The sequence below is a fragment of the Taudactylus pleione genome, unplaced genomic scaffold (genome assembly GCF_031769625.1).
Source record: "Taudactylus pleione unplaced genomic scaffold, aTauple2 ptg000034l, whole genome shotgun sequence".
Lineage (NCBI taxonomy): Eukaryota > Metazoa > Chordata > Amphibia > Anura > Myobatrachidae > Taudactylus > Taudactylus pleione.
In genome coordinates this window covers 5,025,001-5,043,681 of record NW_028284436.1, presented here as the reverse complement: position 1 = coordinate 5,043,681, position 18,681 = coordinate 5,025,001, and the positions used below count along the sequence as shown (strand labels likewise).

Here is an 18,681-nt window from a genome sequence, read left to right as displayed (position 1 = left end):
TGTGTCTGCAGCATGTGAGAGCATACAGTATAGTACAGTACAGTATAGTATGTGTCTGCAGGATGTGAGAGCACACAGTATAGTACAGTATAGTAAAGTATGTGTCTGCAGCATGTGAGAGCACACAGTATAGTACAGTACAGTATAGTATGTGTCTGCAGCATGTGAGAGCATACAGTATAGTACAGTACAGTATAGTATGTGTCTGCAGCATGTGAGAGCACACAGTATAGTACAGTACAGTATAGTATGTGTCTGCAGCATGTGAGAGCACACAGTATAGTACAGTACAGTATAGTAATAGTATGTGTCTGCAGCATGTGAGAGCACACAGTTTAGTACAGTATAGTATAGTATAGTATGTGTCTGCAGCAAGTGAGAGCACACAGTATAGTACAGTACAGTATAGTATGTGTCTGCAGCATGTGAGAGCACACAGTATAGTACAGTACAGTACAGTATAGTATGTGTCTGCAGCATGTGAGCACACAGTATAGTACAGTACAGTATAGTAATAGTATGTGTCTGCAGCATGTGAGAGCACACAGTATAGTACAGTATAGTATAGTATGTGTCTGCAGCATGTGAGAGCAAACAGTATAATACAGTATAGTATATGTCTGCAGCATGTGAGAGCACACAGTATAGTACAGTACAGTATGTGTCTGCAGCATTTGAGAGCATACAGTATAGTACAGTACAGTATAGTATGTGTCTGCAGCATGTGAGAGCACACAGTATAGTACAGTACAGTATAGTATAGTATGTGTCTGCAGCATGTGAGAGCATACAGTATAGTACAGTACAGTATAGTATAGTATGTGTCTGCAGCATGTGAGAGCACACAGTATAGTACAGTACAGTATAGTATGTGTCTGCAGGATGTGAGAGCACACAGTATAGTACAGTATAGTATAGTATGTGTCTGCAGCATGTGAGAGCACACAGTATAGTACAGTATAGTATAGTATGTGTCTGTAGCATGTGAGAGCACACAGTATAGTACAGTACAGTATAGTATAGTATGTGTCTGCAGAATGTGAGAGCATACAGTATAGTACAGTACAGTATAGTATGTGTCTGCAGCATGTGAGAGCACACAATATAGTACAGTACAGTATAGTATGTGTCTGCAGCATGTGAGAGCACACAGTATAGTACAGTACAGTATAGTATGTGTCTGCAGCATGTGAGAGCATACAGTATAGTACAGTACAGTATAGTATGTGTCTGCAGGATGTGAGAGCACACAGTATAGTACAGTATAGTAAAGTATGTGTCTGCAGCATGTGAGAGCACACAGTATAGTACAGTACAGTATAGTATGTCTGCAGCATGTGAGAGCATACAGTACAGTACAGTACAGTATAGTATGTGTCTGCAGCATGTGAGAGCACACAGTATAGTAGAGTACAGTATAGTATGTGTCTGCAGCATGTGAGAGCACACAGTATAGTACAGTACAGTATAGTAATAGTATGTGTCTGCAGCATGTGAGAGCACACAGTTTAGTACTGTATAGTATAGTATAGTATAGTATGTGTCTGCAGCAAGTGAGAGCACACAGTATAGTACAGTACAGTATAGTATGTGTCTGCAGCATGTGAGAGCACACAGTATAGTACAGTACAGTACAGTATAGTATGTGTCTGCAGCATGTGAGAGCACACAGTATAGTACAGTACAGTATATAGTAATAGTATGTGTCTGCAGCATGTGAGAGCACACAGTATAGTACAGTATAGTATAGTATGTCTGCAGCATGTGAGAGCACACAGTATAGTACAGTATAGTATATGTCTGCAGCATGTGAGAGCACACAGTATAGTACAGTACAGTATAGTATGTGTCTGCAGCATTTGAGAGCATACAGTATAGTACAGTACAGTATAGTATGTGTCTGCAGCATGTGAGAGCACACAGTATAGTACAGTACAGTATAGTATAGTATGTGTCTGCAGCATGTGAGAGCACACAGTATAGTACAGTACAGTATAGTAATAGTATGTGTCTGCAGCATGTGAGAGCACACAGTATAGTACAGTATAGTATAGTATGTGTCTGCAGCATGTGAGAGCACACAGTATAGTACAGTACAGTATAGTATGTGTCTGCAGCATGTGAGAGCACACAGTATAGTACAGTACAGTATAGTAATAGTATGTGTCTGCAGCATGTGAGAGCACACAGTATAGTACAGTATAGTATAGTATGTGTCTGCAGCATGTGAGAGCACACAGTATAGTACAGTACAGTATAGTATAGTATGTGTCTGCAGCATGTGAGAGCACACAGTATAGTACAGTATAGTATGTGTCTGCAGCATATGAGAGCACACAGTATAGTACAGTACAGTATAGTAATAGTATGTGTCTGCAGCATATGAGAGCACACAGTATAGTACAGTACAGTATAGTATAGTATGTGTCTGCAGCATGTGAGAGCACACAGTATCATCGGATCATCTGTAATACCATCGGCCGGCTAAGTGACCCCATGGGGTCACGCAATCCGGCCACTCGCAGATGCTGAAAAGAGGCCAGGAAATCTCCATCAGCCGGCGGAGATCCTGGCCTCATCACTCCACCACAACAGCGGCGACAAAACCTCCGTTTTGGGAAATGAAGTCCGTCGCTGCCCCCTCCCCCCGCGAAATGGCAGCAGTCTGTCAATTACTGTGAGTAATATCGCAGACCCGTAATGCACATGCGCAGTACGCTTCCAGTGCATGCACAGATTCAGGCCCTATGAGAGTGGGCTAACAAAAAGTCTCACAGGATATACTCTGGCCAATCAGCAGAGCAAGGACAGGAGACTGGGCTCTCCTGATCTCCCCCCTGCTCCACTGGATTCTGCGAGGGCTTGTCAAAACAATTTACCATCGTTCCCCTGGCTTCCTGAAGCATCAGAGAGGAGCAGGCAGAAGGCCTCAGCAGTGCGGCATCATGATATCTAACATGGAGAGGAGCCGGGAGCAGGCAGTCGCAGACTCAGTAGGACAGGAAATTAAGGAGTATACTTACTAAAGTGCGGGTTTATAGAAGTGATGATATTGCCCACAGCAAACAATCAGATTCTAGCTATTATCTTCTAGCAGATGCTAGATGAATGATAAACAGAATCTGATTGGTTGCTATGGGCAACATCCCCAAGGGCAAATAAAGAGGAAAGTAGTCCTAAGGTAAGTAATCTAAAAAAAAAAAAAAAAAAGACCGGATGGGGGGATATGTAAATGAGTGTGTGCTTTTAGTACAATATCGGTATTTTGAGTCTCACATATGGAATGCAATCTTCAGTGTGTCATGGCAGAACCACTGGCTTACACTACTTGGACAACCAGCATCCCTCGCCCCATTGCAGTCTTCCCGAGCAGAGTTTTTTCCCAACTTGTTCTTAGTGATTCTGATGTCATGTGAGCGTTGTGCAGTCACTCAATCCCAAATCTCTTACCATATAGGCTCATTGGTACACGTCATGATGGAGGGGTGGGCATATTCTCTGGGGCCTGCCTAGCAATGAAAAGCACCCGTTCACTGCTCATTTCCCTTAGCAGAGCAGCAGTGAATGGGACACACCTCCTATTCTCCGTCCCAATCGGGACAATGTGATAACTTGACCAAACATCTCTAGGCTAACCTACTAGTTTGGCTGCATGAACATTCAGCGTGACCTGACGGGTTATTATGTGCGGCCTACTTGTGGAGGAAAGACCCACCAAGAGTGGAGGCAGCCATTTTGGGGAATTAAAACAATATATTCATAATGCAGCACCCTTTCAATATACTAAGAACCAGAGACACCACTGAGCACTTTAAATGTCTGTGGACTTGCAATCCATATAAAATAAACTTGTGCAGTAGTTGTTTATACAGAAAAGTCTGGTGGCTCTAATGGGTCCGATTTGTGGGCACAACTCTGGTAAACGGCAGTCCGGAGTTTAGAGTAGTTTCTTATACATGACTGAATTTATAATTGAGAAGAGACGTCTCAGAGTGCCCTCCTGGTGCTCATTACACAAGGCTACAGTAGGCTCTTGGAGTTATCACAAGGATGCGATGGAAGAGAGACTGGGGTTGCCTAGGCGACACAGCATATTGGGCAAAGATGTCAAGGGGCTCTCACAAACTCTCTTCATTCACTGAGGCAGTAATATTGAACACACCCCCTAATTGCGGCTGAAGAATGTCATCCCTCATTTATTAATATATTCACATTGTCAAAGCTTTACACCTCAATCTTTCTGGAAAATAATAATAATATCCTTAACAATTTGTTTTACTTCTGTTTAAATACACATAATGCAGCGAACCCAGCTGAAATTTCACATCCCATGGAAACTGAAAAGCCCCATGGGTACATAGTATTATCCAGCTCAAACAGATTTATAACAAAATATTTATATTTGTTGGAACCCAGGGAAAAGATCAAATAAAACGTTAATTTACTGTTGACATCAAGTAAAAAAAAAAATAAAGATATAAATCAACAATATTATGAGAGATATAATCTAGATTTTTTGTTTTGATTTTAGTCGAAATTTCTGTATCTCTTTCCTGTTGCTTGAAATATTCTTAAAAAAAATTTAAATGAGGGGACCCCTACCCACACCCCAAAAAAAATCCTTAAAATATATTTAAATATGTTTTCTGATATTACTGAGTTGTTCGAGTTGTTCAGAGCACAACAAGATCCAATTACCTCTAGCTGAAGCAACAACTTTAACATGTCCTATAGTATCGCTGTAAAATAATTAATGCAAACCTCGTTAGCATTTTACAGAAGACTGGAGCTGCACGGGAAGGCTGCAAAACTGTATATTTTGCCAGAGCTGGCTGCATTTGGAAAAGCAAATTATGACCATTCACAAACAATCATATACACATGAAATCCACATAAACTGCTTAACTAATTACCCAAATAACTGATTGTTTCCAATCCAACTACTATTGGCTTTGCTGGAAGTAATGTTACCACCTGCTATAATACACAGTGGGAAGACAAATCATTCCCCAAGCAAGAATGGGTATGGCATGTCGACAGTAGTAACCCTGATGGAATGTCGACATATCGTCCCTGGCGGCCCAGGGGTGACTTACCGGCACCCGCAGGGGCTCCAGTGGCATCTTCATGGTGTCGGCAGTCATGTGAATTCTGGATCAGATCTACAATTCCATGGTGCTCACTAAGTATTTTCCCCCTAACGCTAATCCATTCTCTTAACCCTAACCCCCCCCTCCCTGCAGCCTAACCATAACCTCCCCTACCCCCTTCAGTCTAGCCCTAACCCTCCTGCCCGCAGCCTAACCCCAATGTCGACATTCTTACCATGTCATCATTTCACGTTGTTGACATTGTGGTATCGACATTATGGACGATGACATTGCCTTTGTCGACCTTTTGACACAGGCCTATTATGTAAGAGAGGGCTGGGGCTGTGGCACCCGTCATCCACCACCCAAGTTCATATTCTATATAATTCTCAAACACCACAAACCTACAGTACATACATTTCCGGTGTTTCCATTTGCATAGTGACATTAAGCTTAGAGATAGAACTGAGTAACCAGCAGATTATGTACTTGGATTGCAGTCAAACAAATATTACTATCCCATTTTGCAAATAAATATATATACGGTATAATGGGAGCGCTAGGTGGGAGGACGCGAGGCATTATTTCATCATTGTCACTAACAATGGCTCATTCTGATTGTCAGTTAATGCAGCTATGGAGAGACTGAATATAGTGTGTGTGGGTGGAAGTTTGCTGCAGGGATGGGAGAGAAGGCAATATACTATACTCTAACTCAGTGTAGGGATTAGCAAATCTATAGGAAGCCACATACTTCAGCCCCCAGCTAGAATACTCCTCTATATGTGTATCTATAATGGTGCACACGGGCCAACGGGGACATGGCGCGGCTATTTTACCAAAGATTTGCGTAAGCGCATTCGAGAAATCATCGAGAACATGGAGCGAGCGCCATGTTCACGAGACCTGCGAATCTACTCTGCAACTGCACTAGTGATAGGAGATCGCGGGGCTTCACGGAGGCCGCACACAAGCCCCCATTACTCTTGTACTGCCCCTGCCAGGTGGACTGGCTTATTTATGCGGATTATACAGTTATGTGTTTTGCATACATATAGTTTCATTACCAGAATGTCTTAAACAAATCCATAGTGGCTTATTCAATGAGAATAATTACATTTCATCACGTTGATGAAAAAAAAATTCCACAGTTTAATCAAAGCCTTATGGCTCGGGTGGGCTGACTATTTCATAATAAGTGTAAAAAAATAATATATAAAAAAAAAAAAAAAATGATTACAAAAAATAAATAAGATGTAAATTAATATAACTATATATGAAATGTAACATATCAGAGACATAAAGTCTCATTCAGACCCGCTTGAGCGCTCGCAAGCAGGTCGATGTTTGGCTGTGCGCACGCGCAGCGGCCGCACTACGCGTGCGCAAGCCCCGGAGCGAGAGAGAAATTTTCTCGCTCCGGGGCTCACTACAAAAGGGGCAGCTGTCGATGTTGATCGACAGCTCGCCCCGTGTTGTAGACGTGGCGGAAGGGGGTGGCTTCGCAAACGTAGGCGTTCCCAAGCGAACGCCTGCCGTTTGTGGGCGGCCCCACTGACATCACCAGTGATGTCAGTGGGAGAGCTTCCGATTCTATTAGAGACGAAAGCTCTCTGACCATCGCGACCATCATCCTGGCCGCTTGTTAAAGCTGTGGGTGGTTATGTTTTTAGACGCCCACCAGCCTGACACAAGACGGCCACTTTCCCTTTCCCACTTTAGCAGACGTCATCAGCAGGCGTCAGATTCACAGACACGCCTGTGTTCGCACCACCACACCCTCGTTACCATCGACCACTCCCTGTCACCACCCACAAACGGCACGTCCTGTCACTCATGCTCGCAGGGCATCTCTGTACAGGGTGCGAACGCTTCCCGATCGCATGGACTAGTTCGCGCACACACACTGCGTCTTGTACGCATGCGCAGATTGCAAACATCGGCAGGCTATGTGCGAACGCAGCCTAGCGAACGGGTCTGAATCCGGTTCGAAGCTCCTTGATTTGGGTAGAATAAAAAAAAAAACATTGTTGACCAGATGCCATCGATGGTTGTTGACTGTCGATGGGCATCCCTAACTTGCCTTTAGAATCCCGACTAGGCAGCTGTTAATGTCTAATGTCAGTAAAGATATGCACAAATAACTGTTGCCCAAAAATAAGCAATGGTTGGCAGTCCTAGATTGAGAATTTATTGGGTATACTGAATTTCTGCTTCCAACAACAGGGAGCCATATGTTGGTCAGATTTGGCCGGCAGCAACTCGTTCATCCCATCCAAGCTTTGATGGAGAGGCTCATTGACAATACTGCATGCGTACGCACAATTACTAATTTAGGGAGCTGGAGGCCTCCCATCGTAGTAGCCTAAGATTGTTGTCATGGTATTGCAGACAACAACATACGCAGCTTTGCATGCTGTGCACATGCTAAATAAACCATTTTCACTCTTTAGTGCACTGCTCGAGAAAGAAAATCTCCTGCCAACAAAATCACAGAGAACATGCATTTACCAGGTATAACCAATACAAATGCAAATTGTAGCAGTGTTCTGTGTTCAGTAAGTAAGCTGTTGGGCTTTCTAAGTAAATATATATTCAGATTTATTTTTTTCAATTAAACACCTGCTATGAGTAGCCTTAAGCCGCATACACACTAGACGATAAGTTGGACGATATTAATGATAATGATATAGTTATCGTTCATCGCCTTCAATATCGTCCACTGTGTACAGGGCCGGATTAAGGTCTGTGGGGGTCCCTGGGCAACAAACTTGTGGGGGCCCCTATATACCACCGTCCCCTGTAGTAATGCCCCTTATGCAGGTCCCCCAGTAGTGGTCCCCCTATGCAGTGCCCCCAGTAGTGCCCCTTATATAATCTTCCAGTAGTGGTCCCCCTAACAGTGCCCCCAGTAGTGCCCCCAGACCCAATAGTGTTCCCCCCTATGCAGTGTCCCTTATATAACTCCCCAGTAGTGGTCCCCCTATACAGTGCCCTCAGTAGTGCCCCTTATACAGGGCCCCCAGACCCAGCAGTGGTCCCCCCCATGCAGTGCCCCTTATATAGTGCCCCCAGTAGTCCCCCCTTATACATTGCCCCCAGAAGTAGTCCCCCCTATACACTGCCCCCAGTAGTAGCCCACCCCTATTCAGTGCCGCCAGTAGTTGTCCTATGCATTGCCCCCAGTGCCCCCATGAAGCGGCCCCCCCTATGCAGTGCCCCTTACACACAAAAAAAACCCAACACAACTTACCTAAATCCCCGCTCCTGACGCGACCGCCGCAGTCCGCTCCAGCTCCTCTTCTCCTGCAGTATGGGAGAGACGTCAGCGTCATGACGTCACTCCCATCATCACCCCGGGGGGGGGGGGGAGCCGGAAGACGGAGCTCATGCTCATGCCGCCGGCGGCTGTGTGTGTGTCACTGTGTAGTGTGGCCACGCTCCCTGCGCAATCTACATTAAACTAGCGGCGGGTGAAGCCACTGACTGCACCGCTGCTAGTAGGGGCCCAGGGACGACCGCCCCTGGCGCCCCCCCCTTAATCCGGCCCTGACTGTGCATGCAAGACATCGTTAATGAAGCAAGCTCCCGCGGTTCGTTAACAATGTCTTTCATTGCCAGTACTTGCAGGGCAACCTGACAATATCGCCAGTGCAGACGTGCCAGTGCATTTGAACGCCGTTGCAGGGGCGTGCATAAATTAGCCACTGCGATGCCATACACAGCTTGGGCTTTCACTGCGTGCGATGAGGTTGGCAATTCCTGAATAAGGTCAGAGCTTGTGCAAGTGTGCGTGAGGCTGCGATGGTACTCGATGTTACCGATGGTTTCGCAGTCTTGCTAAGTATTACAGATGTGTGTAAGGTAAATGGGGCCTCCTTATGTTATGCTGTGTATGGCATTGCAATCATTACCATATCTTCGCAGGGAGACTCCATGGATAATCGCTATTGCGATCTGTACTGAATCAAGCCCTATGTACTAAGCCTTGGAGAGAAAGTGGACAGAGATAAAGTACCAACCAATTAGCTCCTAACTAACTTTTCAAATACAGCATTTAACATGACAGTTAGGAGCTGTCTGTTTGGTACTTTATCTCCGTCCACTTTCTCTCTCCAAGGCTTAGTACATAGACCCCAAATTTATAAAATATTAGTTAGTACAAAACATTTACAAAATGAGAAAAAATTCAAATATACAGGCAATGTCAGTAGTCGGGAAGGTGGAAACACGCATCGGACACTCAGGGGAGTTCATGGAGTAAAGTGTCCAAGGCAAAGCGGACTGTTTATCAGAGAGACCACACCTTATCCGAGTGTAGTTTACCATCCCAATTCAGGCAGCAAGGGACAGAGCCTGTGTAGCCATCCAACCCCTGGCAATGAGCACTTCAGCTAATGTTGTAAGAACAGTAACATTGCAGATAGGAACATTGTAGATAGGAATTAAGAGAGTCTGAAAGGCAGAGGCCAAAGGTAGAAATATGGGGGTCAGCAAGGGGGATCCTAATACCAGTTTTACCAGTACAGCCTGTTCCAAGTGCTCCGTCTCATCTCCAGGAGCCAGTCCCAAGTTTGAAAGAATTGGCCCTGAATGTGTCCCAATTTTCAGTACTGACCAACTACACAATAAAACTTCTGTTATTTTATAGGTTAGAAGCCTTTGTTATCATCTACAGGTTGAGTCTCCCATATCCAAATATTCCGAAATACAGAATATTCCGAAATACGGAATATTTTCAGCATGACTGAGATAATGAAACTTTGATTTTTGATGGTTTAATGTACATAAACTTTGTCTAAGGCACAAATTATTAAAAATATTGTAGAAAATAACCTTAAGGCTGTGTGTATAAGGTGTATATGAAACATAAATGAATTTCATGTCTGTACACAAACTTTTTTTGATGCACAAAATTATAAAAAATATTGTATAAAATGACCTGCAGGCTGTGTGTATAAGATGTATATAACACATAAATGCATTCTGTGTGTATATTTGGGTCCCATTCCCAAGACATTTCATTATAATATGCAAATATTCCAAAATACGGAATATTCCGATATCCAAAATACCCCTGATCCCAAGCATTTTGGATATGGGAGACTCAACCTGTATTACTATTCAACTCAATTCAACTTCATTTGTCATTGTACAAAAACATAAATATTAATCCACAACAAAATGCGGAAATGTTTTCTCCCGGAATACTATGACAGATACAATCTAAAAACACTAAAACACAGCTCACATTATTATCCAGGCTTTATAAAATCTAATTTTTCGAAGTGTATCATTTATAATGCAAAATTAATGCTGGTTGTAGGTAATTGCAGTAAACAAGACACAATGGGGATCATAGTGTCACAAGGTCTGACCAGAGTGCATCACCTGTGACATGTTAAGGTGCACCGGTCAGGTAGCATCTATCTGGCATTTATTTTCCCGCTCCTCTTCCTGCTCACTGCTCCCCCATACTTACTGCATTGGATGGCGCGTTCCTCCTCTCCTGGCTCCTGCCCGTCTCCCCAGCAGAGGGAGCCGCTGGAGGCGGAACAGACCAGAGCAGATTATTATATAGATAATGGTAACTATGGTAACAAGTCATATGTTTTAGCTAAAAAAATAATTCTCTTACTTGGTGAGGTGAAGTACGATGACGTTGTTTGGTTCTCATCTGCGGTCAGCACAGGGCAGAGTGTAATACTGAGGTAAAGAATTGGTGAAGAGAGACGTCCGTTCATGTTTACCTAAAATGGAAAATACATATTAGATATCTACAAGAAACGGCCCTTGCAGCATTATTAAGTCAATAACATTTTTATCATTAAAATTAAATTTAACTAAACCCATCTAATGAGATGTCACATAGGGGGGAGGAGACCCCAATGCTTGTAGGTGTGAATGTGGGCACAAGTCACACAAGAGGCACATTCCACTGCCACACCCCACTGCTTGTAGATGGGACACCCTACTGTCACGCGGTTGGGACATCCCACTGTCAAAGAGGTGGAACTTTAGGGCAGAAATGCACACAAATCACACAGGAGGCACACTCAACAAACACACAATTGAGGCAACCCACTGTTACCTAGGTGGGATACCCAACTGTCACATAGGTGCGATACCCCACTGCTTGTAGGCAGGAATGCACCCCCCCACTATCCCATAGGTGGGACATCCCACTGGCGCATAGCTGGGAAAGCTCATTGCTTGGCAGTGGGCACAACATGTACATTAGACTTCGTGACAGTGCCCCATTCACAGCTTAGTGATAATAGAATATTACTAAGGGGCCTATTTATCAACGAGTTTATCATATGCAACGAGTGATACAACGTGTTGTGTATGATAATAGAGCTCCAGCCAAATCAGATACCAACTAAGTGGCTGGAGCACCATTATCATACGTAACAATAGGCCCCTGAAATTGAACAAGCAGCGAATGATTCTAGCTACAATAATAAATGTGTCATGGATACCAGCTAACATTTCATAATTCTGAAATAAAGAGGAGTTCTAATTTCTATCCCTGCACGTTGACATCTTTAGGACAGTGACCTGCAGTGAGGTCAATGGCTGGGGAGGCACACATGTATTAAAACACAGTTTTTATATCTAAACTCTAAAGCATGACACAACACAGAGCAATAAACCACGGAGGAAGTGGATAAATGGCGAGGGTTAGATAACTCACTGTATGGCAAATGGAGGTGAGCCACAGCGAGGGGGAAGTCAGGTCAGCACTCAGTGAGCCTGTAGTCAGAAGGGTTGCTGAGAGGAAGTAGGAGACAAGAGATCAAACTTACCTACTCTCCCAGAAAGTAGTAGTCCCCCAGACCTCTGTAAGAATGGGTGGATCTCCCACATACTGCTCACTTCCTAGAGAAGTGGGCAGAATGGGGAGAGAATATCGGAAAGCGTGGGCCCACATCCTTTCCCGCACAGCTGAGATTCGCGCCAGTTTGCCATGCCGGTGGTGGGGCCTGATGATGTGAAGAGCTCTGCTCCACCCCCCCGGGAGCAGTCATCTGCATTTCATCTCTGAGCTTTTCCCAGAGAGGAAAAATTAAATCTACAAGGAGCACCGGAAGCAACGGTAATGCTACAGGTGGACAAGTGCGGAGGGCCCTGCCTACGAGAGCTTACATTGTAAGAAGTAGTTTATGGCAGGGCATTGCGTATTCTAGGCTACCGAGAATGCACAGTGCTAAAAATCGCAAGATGAGTCCACAAAATGGACTTGCATGCCTTATTGGGGCTCTATTTATAAAGGGTGGAAAGCCCAATATTTGTGTTTTCGACATTATTAGGGCTTTGCCATTTACGTTCTATTAAATCAACAACAAGAAGCAACAGCCAGCCGCATGTCAATCACAGTACAGTTTTTGGGGCACTGCGAGTGACACCGCAGACCCAGATCTGCGCATGCAATGCGGCTCCCGCACGTGTGCAGATCTTAAAACATCGGAGAAGTGCCGCAACAATAAATTAACGTTCCTCTCTGAATCAATCCCTATATGCATGAGTTACATGTATAGATGTGTCCTCATACATGTACATGGGCGTCGGAACGGGGGTGGGGTGGGGGGCGTCTCAGCCCCCTCCCCAGACATTTGAACGGCGTTGCGGCGGACGGTCAGGGGCTGTGCTTTACAGCAATAGGCTGTAAGGCCCCTACACTGTACGGAGGATGAGGTGTAATGTGAGGTCTTTCAGTCTAAAAGAACGCACATTACATCTCATCCCCCGTGTTGCGCAGGGGCTGTGCAGCCTATTGCTATAAAGCACAGCCCATGACCGTCCGCGGCCACTGCTACAGACCCTGCGCACACAGCAACAAGTAATATAGAGGGAGGGGCGCAGGAACGATTTTATGTTGCCACCCCCCAACATAAAATCGTTCAGACACCCCTGTACATGTATAAACATCCTCATTAATCGCTGTGCACGGTCATTTTTAAGGCAAACAGCCTCAATATCCCAGTGTGACCTTACCAACGAAAGCATGTTTAATAAATATTTTACCCTCAAGGTATAAAGAAGAACTTCCGTCTTCTCATGACTTATCAATTCAGTCCGCTCCAACCACCTATTCCACGATCCACATTAATAGGCTTCTTATTCTAAAACATCTTATTAGCCTGAAATCACAAAACCACGTACAAGCACTCAGTAATACGGCATAATGTGATTTGTAGAGGACCTCTCTAGCACGCTTTTATACAGACCACATTACAGGGCATTACGGCAATTCCATCAATGAATGTAAAACGGAGCTGAAGGCCATGTTATGTTATTTATATATGATAGATGTATTTGTAAAAAACTGTTTATTACAGTATAAGGAGCATCTGAATGTAATCTCATGTCTGTGTTTGTATACCAGTCTGCTGTGGGGTTACAGTATTTAAAACGTTAAGACAAAGACCCATACAAGTGTCATCTCGCAGCTGGTGCGTTGATGCTTGCAGGGATCTTGCTAAGAATAATGGAAGAGCTGTTTCCTAGGCAAAATGTTTCATTCAAGCACTGTCCAGTTCTGTATCCCAGTATTTAGTGGTGGGTGACACGTAACAGAATCAGACTGTTGTCCTTGCTGCATAATTACCACTTGTCATTTTGCCTCAGCGTTTAAGATATTTTAAAATATTTATTCATTTCAATTCACTCTTATTTTTAACAGACAAAGATGAGGAAAACATCATGAAAATGTGTTTATTTAGTATAGAAACAAATTCATGTGAAGTTTTCGAAGTGGTGGTAATCCGGTAGAATACCATAGGGAGGTTAAGATGATCTAGAATATGATCAGCTGCCTATAGGGGTGAGTTTTAAGGTTTATTATTGTTATCTTTCATTTATAAAAGGTGCCACAAATTTCTGCAGCGCCGTACGGAGCCAAAAAATACAAAACAGGGTAAACTTAGACACAGGACAAACAAATACACATACGGCCATATTCAATATGGGAGCGAAAAGTCTGTGCTGGACTTTTTGCTCCACATCGGAGGTTAGAGTGGGGATAAAGTATCGGGCGCGTGCACGCTTATCCCTGTATTCAATTTAAAAGGAGCGAAAACGGGACCCAGCGAAATTGGATCTGCGGTAAAAAAAAAAGGGAATTTTCGGGAAATTTGCCTGGGACCTCCCTAAAGATGTCCAGACATGGGAGATCACTATGGATACCCCCATTTTTGTCTGCTGAAGGAAGTCGGGTTTGTAATAGCCGCGGCAGGTGCATATTTGCGGCTATGAAGAAGTGCTGAAGAATAGCACTTACATTTTTTCGGGGGGGGGGGGAGAAATAACTATTGATATCAAATTAGGGGTACATGAAAATGGTGGTAAGCATTTTTTGAAGTCCCCAAAATGATTTTTAAAAATTCTGCAAAAATGCACCTGCCGCTACTCCCGCAATGAAGAAAACACCTGCTGCATACTTGGGAACCCCTCTGAATTTAATTTGGCTATTTTAGAAGTGTGTTCCTTTTTTTTTTACCCCCAAAATTAAAGATAATTTTTTGGGGTGTCCCGATTTTTTTTTTTTTTTACTTTTTTTTTACACTGTTTATTTTTAAATGAAATTCCCAGCGATACTTTTTCGCAGATGATGTAATTTTCGCCTATTTCAATTATCCCCGTATTCAATTTCAAAGATTTTTCCCAGATTCGAAAAAAAACGGGGATAACTTTTCACCACTGAAATAGGTGGCGAAAAAAAGTGCAGAATTGGGGTTTAGGGGTGCAGGCTTAAAAAAAATAGCCTGCACCCCTAAACCCCAATTCAGCACTTTTTTTCGCCACCTATTTCAGTGGTGAAAAGTTATCCCCGTTTTTTTTCAAAGACTTTTCGAACCTGCGAAAAGTCTTTGAAATTGAATACGGGGATAATTGAAATAGGCGAAAATGACGTCCTCGGCGAAAAATTCTCTCAGATTCCGACATTTCGCTCCAAATTGAATATGGCCCATAGTAACAAATGGGAACATAAAACTGACACAAAATACATAGAAATAAAACAAACACACACAACCACATAGTTACAAATGTGGGAATAATAAGGACACTTTACAAATGTGGGGAAATGCCAACATAAAATAAATACTTACGACACAAAACAGTTGGCTGAGATAGTGGACATGGGGGGAGGGTAGAAATATTTGGAGGGAGGGCCCTGCTTGCAAGAGCTTACTTTGTAAAAGGGAACGGGAGGGAGTAGGGTACAGGGAGATACAAGGGTTAGTGGTGTTTGAGGGAAGGCCTGATTAGGCAGAGATTTAGTACACAAGGGTGAATAACTGAGTTTTGAGGTAGTAATGGATATTAGTGGAGAGTCTAATAGAATGTGGGATAGCATTCCATAGGTAGGGGGCAGCAGGAAGAAGCCTTGGAGGTGAGAGGTGGTAATCGGTTTGGAGGAAAGGCCTGATGATCGGAGAGGGTGGGAGAGAGGGGTTAGAGATGGAGAAGAGAGAGGAAAGAGAGAGCTTTGAAAGTTACGATGAGAAGTTTAAACTGGATCCTGTAGGGAGTAGGGAGCCAGCAGAGGGTTGGCAGAGAAGAGGGGAGGAGATAGAATGGAATGATAGAAAGATCAGTCTACAGTAGAGGCAGCATTAAGGAGATATTGGAAAGGAGTGAAGCGGTTGGTAGGTAACCCGTGCAGGTTAAGCGGCTATGGGAAAGTCTTGTTATACAAGGAAGGGAATTTGACACAGTGTATAAAGCCCAAATAAAGTCCTGGGATTGGGAGAAAGTCATGAGTGTGGCACAGAATTTGGCCAGAGCTGTGGGGTCAAGTTGGGAGATATTTTGAGACAGCTGAACAGATAGATGTTGGTGCAGGCTTATCATGCTAGTAGAAGTATCTTATATTGGACTTGGTAGAGCACAAGTACACGTAGTCAATATAGGGCTTGATTCTGAGTTGCCTGCAAGTCCGAATGTGGCTGCATCTCGCCATTTTCGGCACACTGCGCAAGCGTTGCAACTGACATATGAAAGTTGGAGCAGCTACAAATAATTTGCATGCACCTTAGTCACTTCCCACCGATGGCTAAATGGACGTTCGCTGTTAAGAGATGTATCTCGTGGGCGCACAGTCAGCATTGCAACCTATTCTGCGTTGTGCACCTACTGTGCTAATCAATACAGAATATCCATATGAAAAATCATTATGGCAGAATAAGTAATGGTCAAGACACACCAATGAAAAGTAAAATAAAGATTTAATACAACATACAAATATACAATATACTCCTATGGCTTGAAGCGTGTTTGTGGAACTACACATCCCAAGAGTATGTAAACAGTCACGGACCCAATAAATAAAGGAATCTGATATTACCAAAAGATCCAGATAGATTAATGGCGCTTCTTGCGGCCGGAGGAGGGGGGCCCAGTCTAGTGCTGTCGTATAGATGCGTACGACTCTAAATACAGGCGGCTATTTGCATAGGATTTACGAACACTGGAGGCATCAGGCATTGCGAACGTATTACGTGTCACAGTGTTTAGCAGAAGTGGCAGCAGTAGATAATAATAAATGCAACAAGATTTAGATACGGACAGTTCGAAGTCGATGATGACACCTGGCAGTGAGCTATAGGGGTCGGGTTTATTGTGCCATCAAACAACATAAATATAATCAGATAGGTAGCTTCTGTTGACTGACGGAAACGATTATTAACTCACTTTCTGAATGATTGACTTTGAGGACATAAAAAATGAAATCGCAGAAAGCCCTATAACTCTTTGCATACGTACAGAACATAACCTCCTACTCTCCCAGAATGTCCGTGAGACTCCTGAATTTTGTGAAGGTCTCCCTCACTCCCGGGAGAGTAGACCAACCTCCCACATCTGGCGAAATGCCCCGATCCCCAATGTCATTTTTTTTTATCTTGTAAGGTATGGACGAAAGTTTGTGAAATTATTTGAGTGACGAGTGTGAAGAGAATAATCTGTCACTTTCACCAGGGGAAAAAAAAAATCCTACGAATAGTTTCTTTACTATAATGATCTTTACATCATTAGAAAGTCCCCATTAGCGCAGAGGCATTTTTGTAACTCAAACATTTAATTAAGTTAGAATATTTCACAAGCAGCATCTGATGACAGAATAATGGACCCCTGGCTAGGTTTGTCACAAATAAATGAAAATGGCAATGCTGCTCACTTAATTGCACGTGTCAATATAGAACATGACTGCTAAATACATGAATGAAAGCCATTGATGTGCTAATTCGTTAGCACAAGTCAATTGTAGATCAGCAAGAGCAGTCAGCTTGGTGCGGACTAAATTATTTATCAACTGACATAAATAAAACTAAATATAATAATAATAATAAAAGTACATTGATCTAATAAATATGAAACTTGAAAGTGGGTTTATTTTTTGCAAATATATTACATATACAGGTGTACTGAAACACAGCTACATATGCAAACATGCTTATATACTGTACTTAAACATACTATATGTATAGCATGGACGGAATAAATGGAGTGTGTGCTTCGGGCACCAGCTGCATATTATAGCAGCACACTCCTTTCCTCCTCATTGGTGAGGGTATGTAGTTAGGAAGCAGACGGTCGAACCGCCGACCGCCTGTCATATCCCCACTAATAATAGGCGTCAAAATCCTGATGCCCATTTTTATCCCTACGTCGGGATCCAGACGCCCGGCATACCGAACAAAGGTAAACCAGGCTGTGGGTGCGGACAGCCGCTGGGGGGGGGGGGTTAGGCTACGCACCCCCGGGGGGGCGGTTAGGGTTAAGCACCCAGGTTTAGGGTGCGGAAAGAGGGGGTTAGGTTTAGGCACTTACGGGGGAAGGTTAGGGCTAGGCACTAGGGGTGGGGGGGGTTATGGTTAGGCACCCCTAAGGAGGGTTAGGGTTAGGGGGAGTGGGGGGAGAGGGTTAGGGATAGTACAAATACTGTCGGGGATCTTCTAGTGCCGGTCTTCCGGCGTCAGGATTTGAACTCATCCCGATTCCATTGGTGAGCAGGAGGATAACTATATAAAAGCAGGTAGCATGAAGCCACAGATTCTCCTCCCTTACATAGTCAGAGGCTGGTCACCCGTCAGACAGCGCAGGCCCCGGATTCCCATCTATAATGTAGGCATTAAAGCTGTACGTTTAGCTTCTACATTTTGTTTTTTGTTTTCCAATGGCTTATGTTGGATCAAGATAAGAAGATGGAAGTTTATATTCATTAGAGAAAATGTTATTATAAGCACAAAAATGTATTTATAAAAGGAGGGGCAGATTTTTTTTTATATGCTAAAGGGCACATAATTTTTATTATCAATAATGTGGGCACCAATTAAATTTCTTATAAAAAAAAAAAAAAAATCCGGGACAAATACAAAATACGTTAGAGATATATACACCAGCTCCATGTACTTATAAGAAATTATCTGAATACAAATTAACAATAATACAAATTCTGGATGATCCTTTTCCAAACAAATTTAGAAACACCAGTTATTCAGTGACCTGTGTATTTAATCATAAGTGTTTTTGTTGAATTTCTTTAAAAAAAAAACATAAAAAAAAACAGTATTTTGCTTTTTAATTT

At 43.3% G+C, this 18,681-nt stretch overlaps 1 protein-coding gene across 1 annotated transcript in view; it reads right to left on the bottom strand.

The window, feature by feature from the left end:
- PTPRE (protein tyrosine phosphatase receptor type E) overlaps positions 1-18,681 on the bottom strand; it is a 236,351-nt gene that overhangs the window by 112,548 nt on the left and 105,122 nt on the right. The window contains exon 2 of the mRNA XM_088452177.1: positions 10,729-10,840. Coding sequence (XP_088308303.1) covers positions 10,729-10,834 — 106 coding nt within the window. The 5' untranslated portion in view covers positions 10,835-10,840. The remainder of the gene's footprint in view (positions 1-10,728; positions 10,841-18,681) is intronic.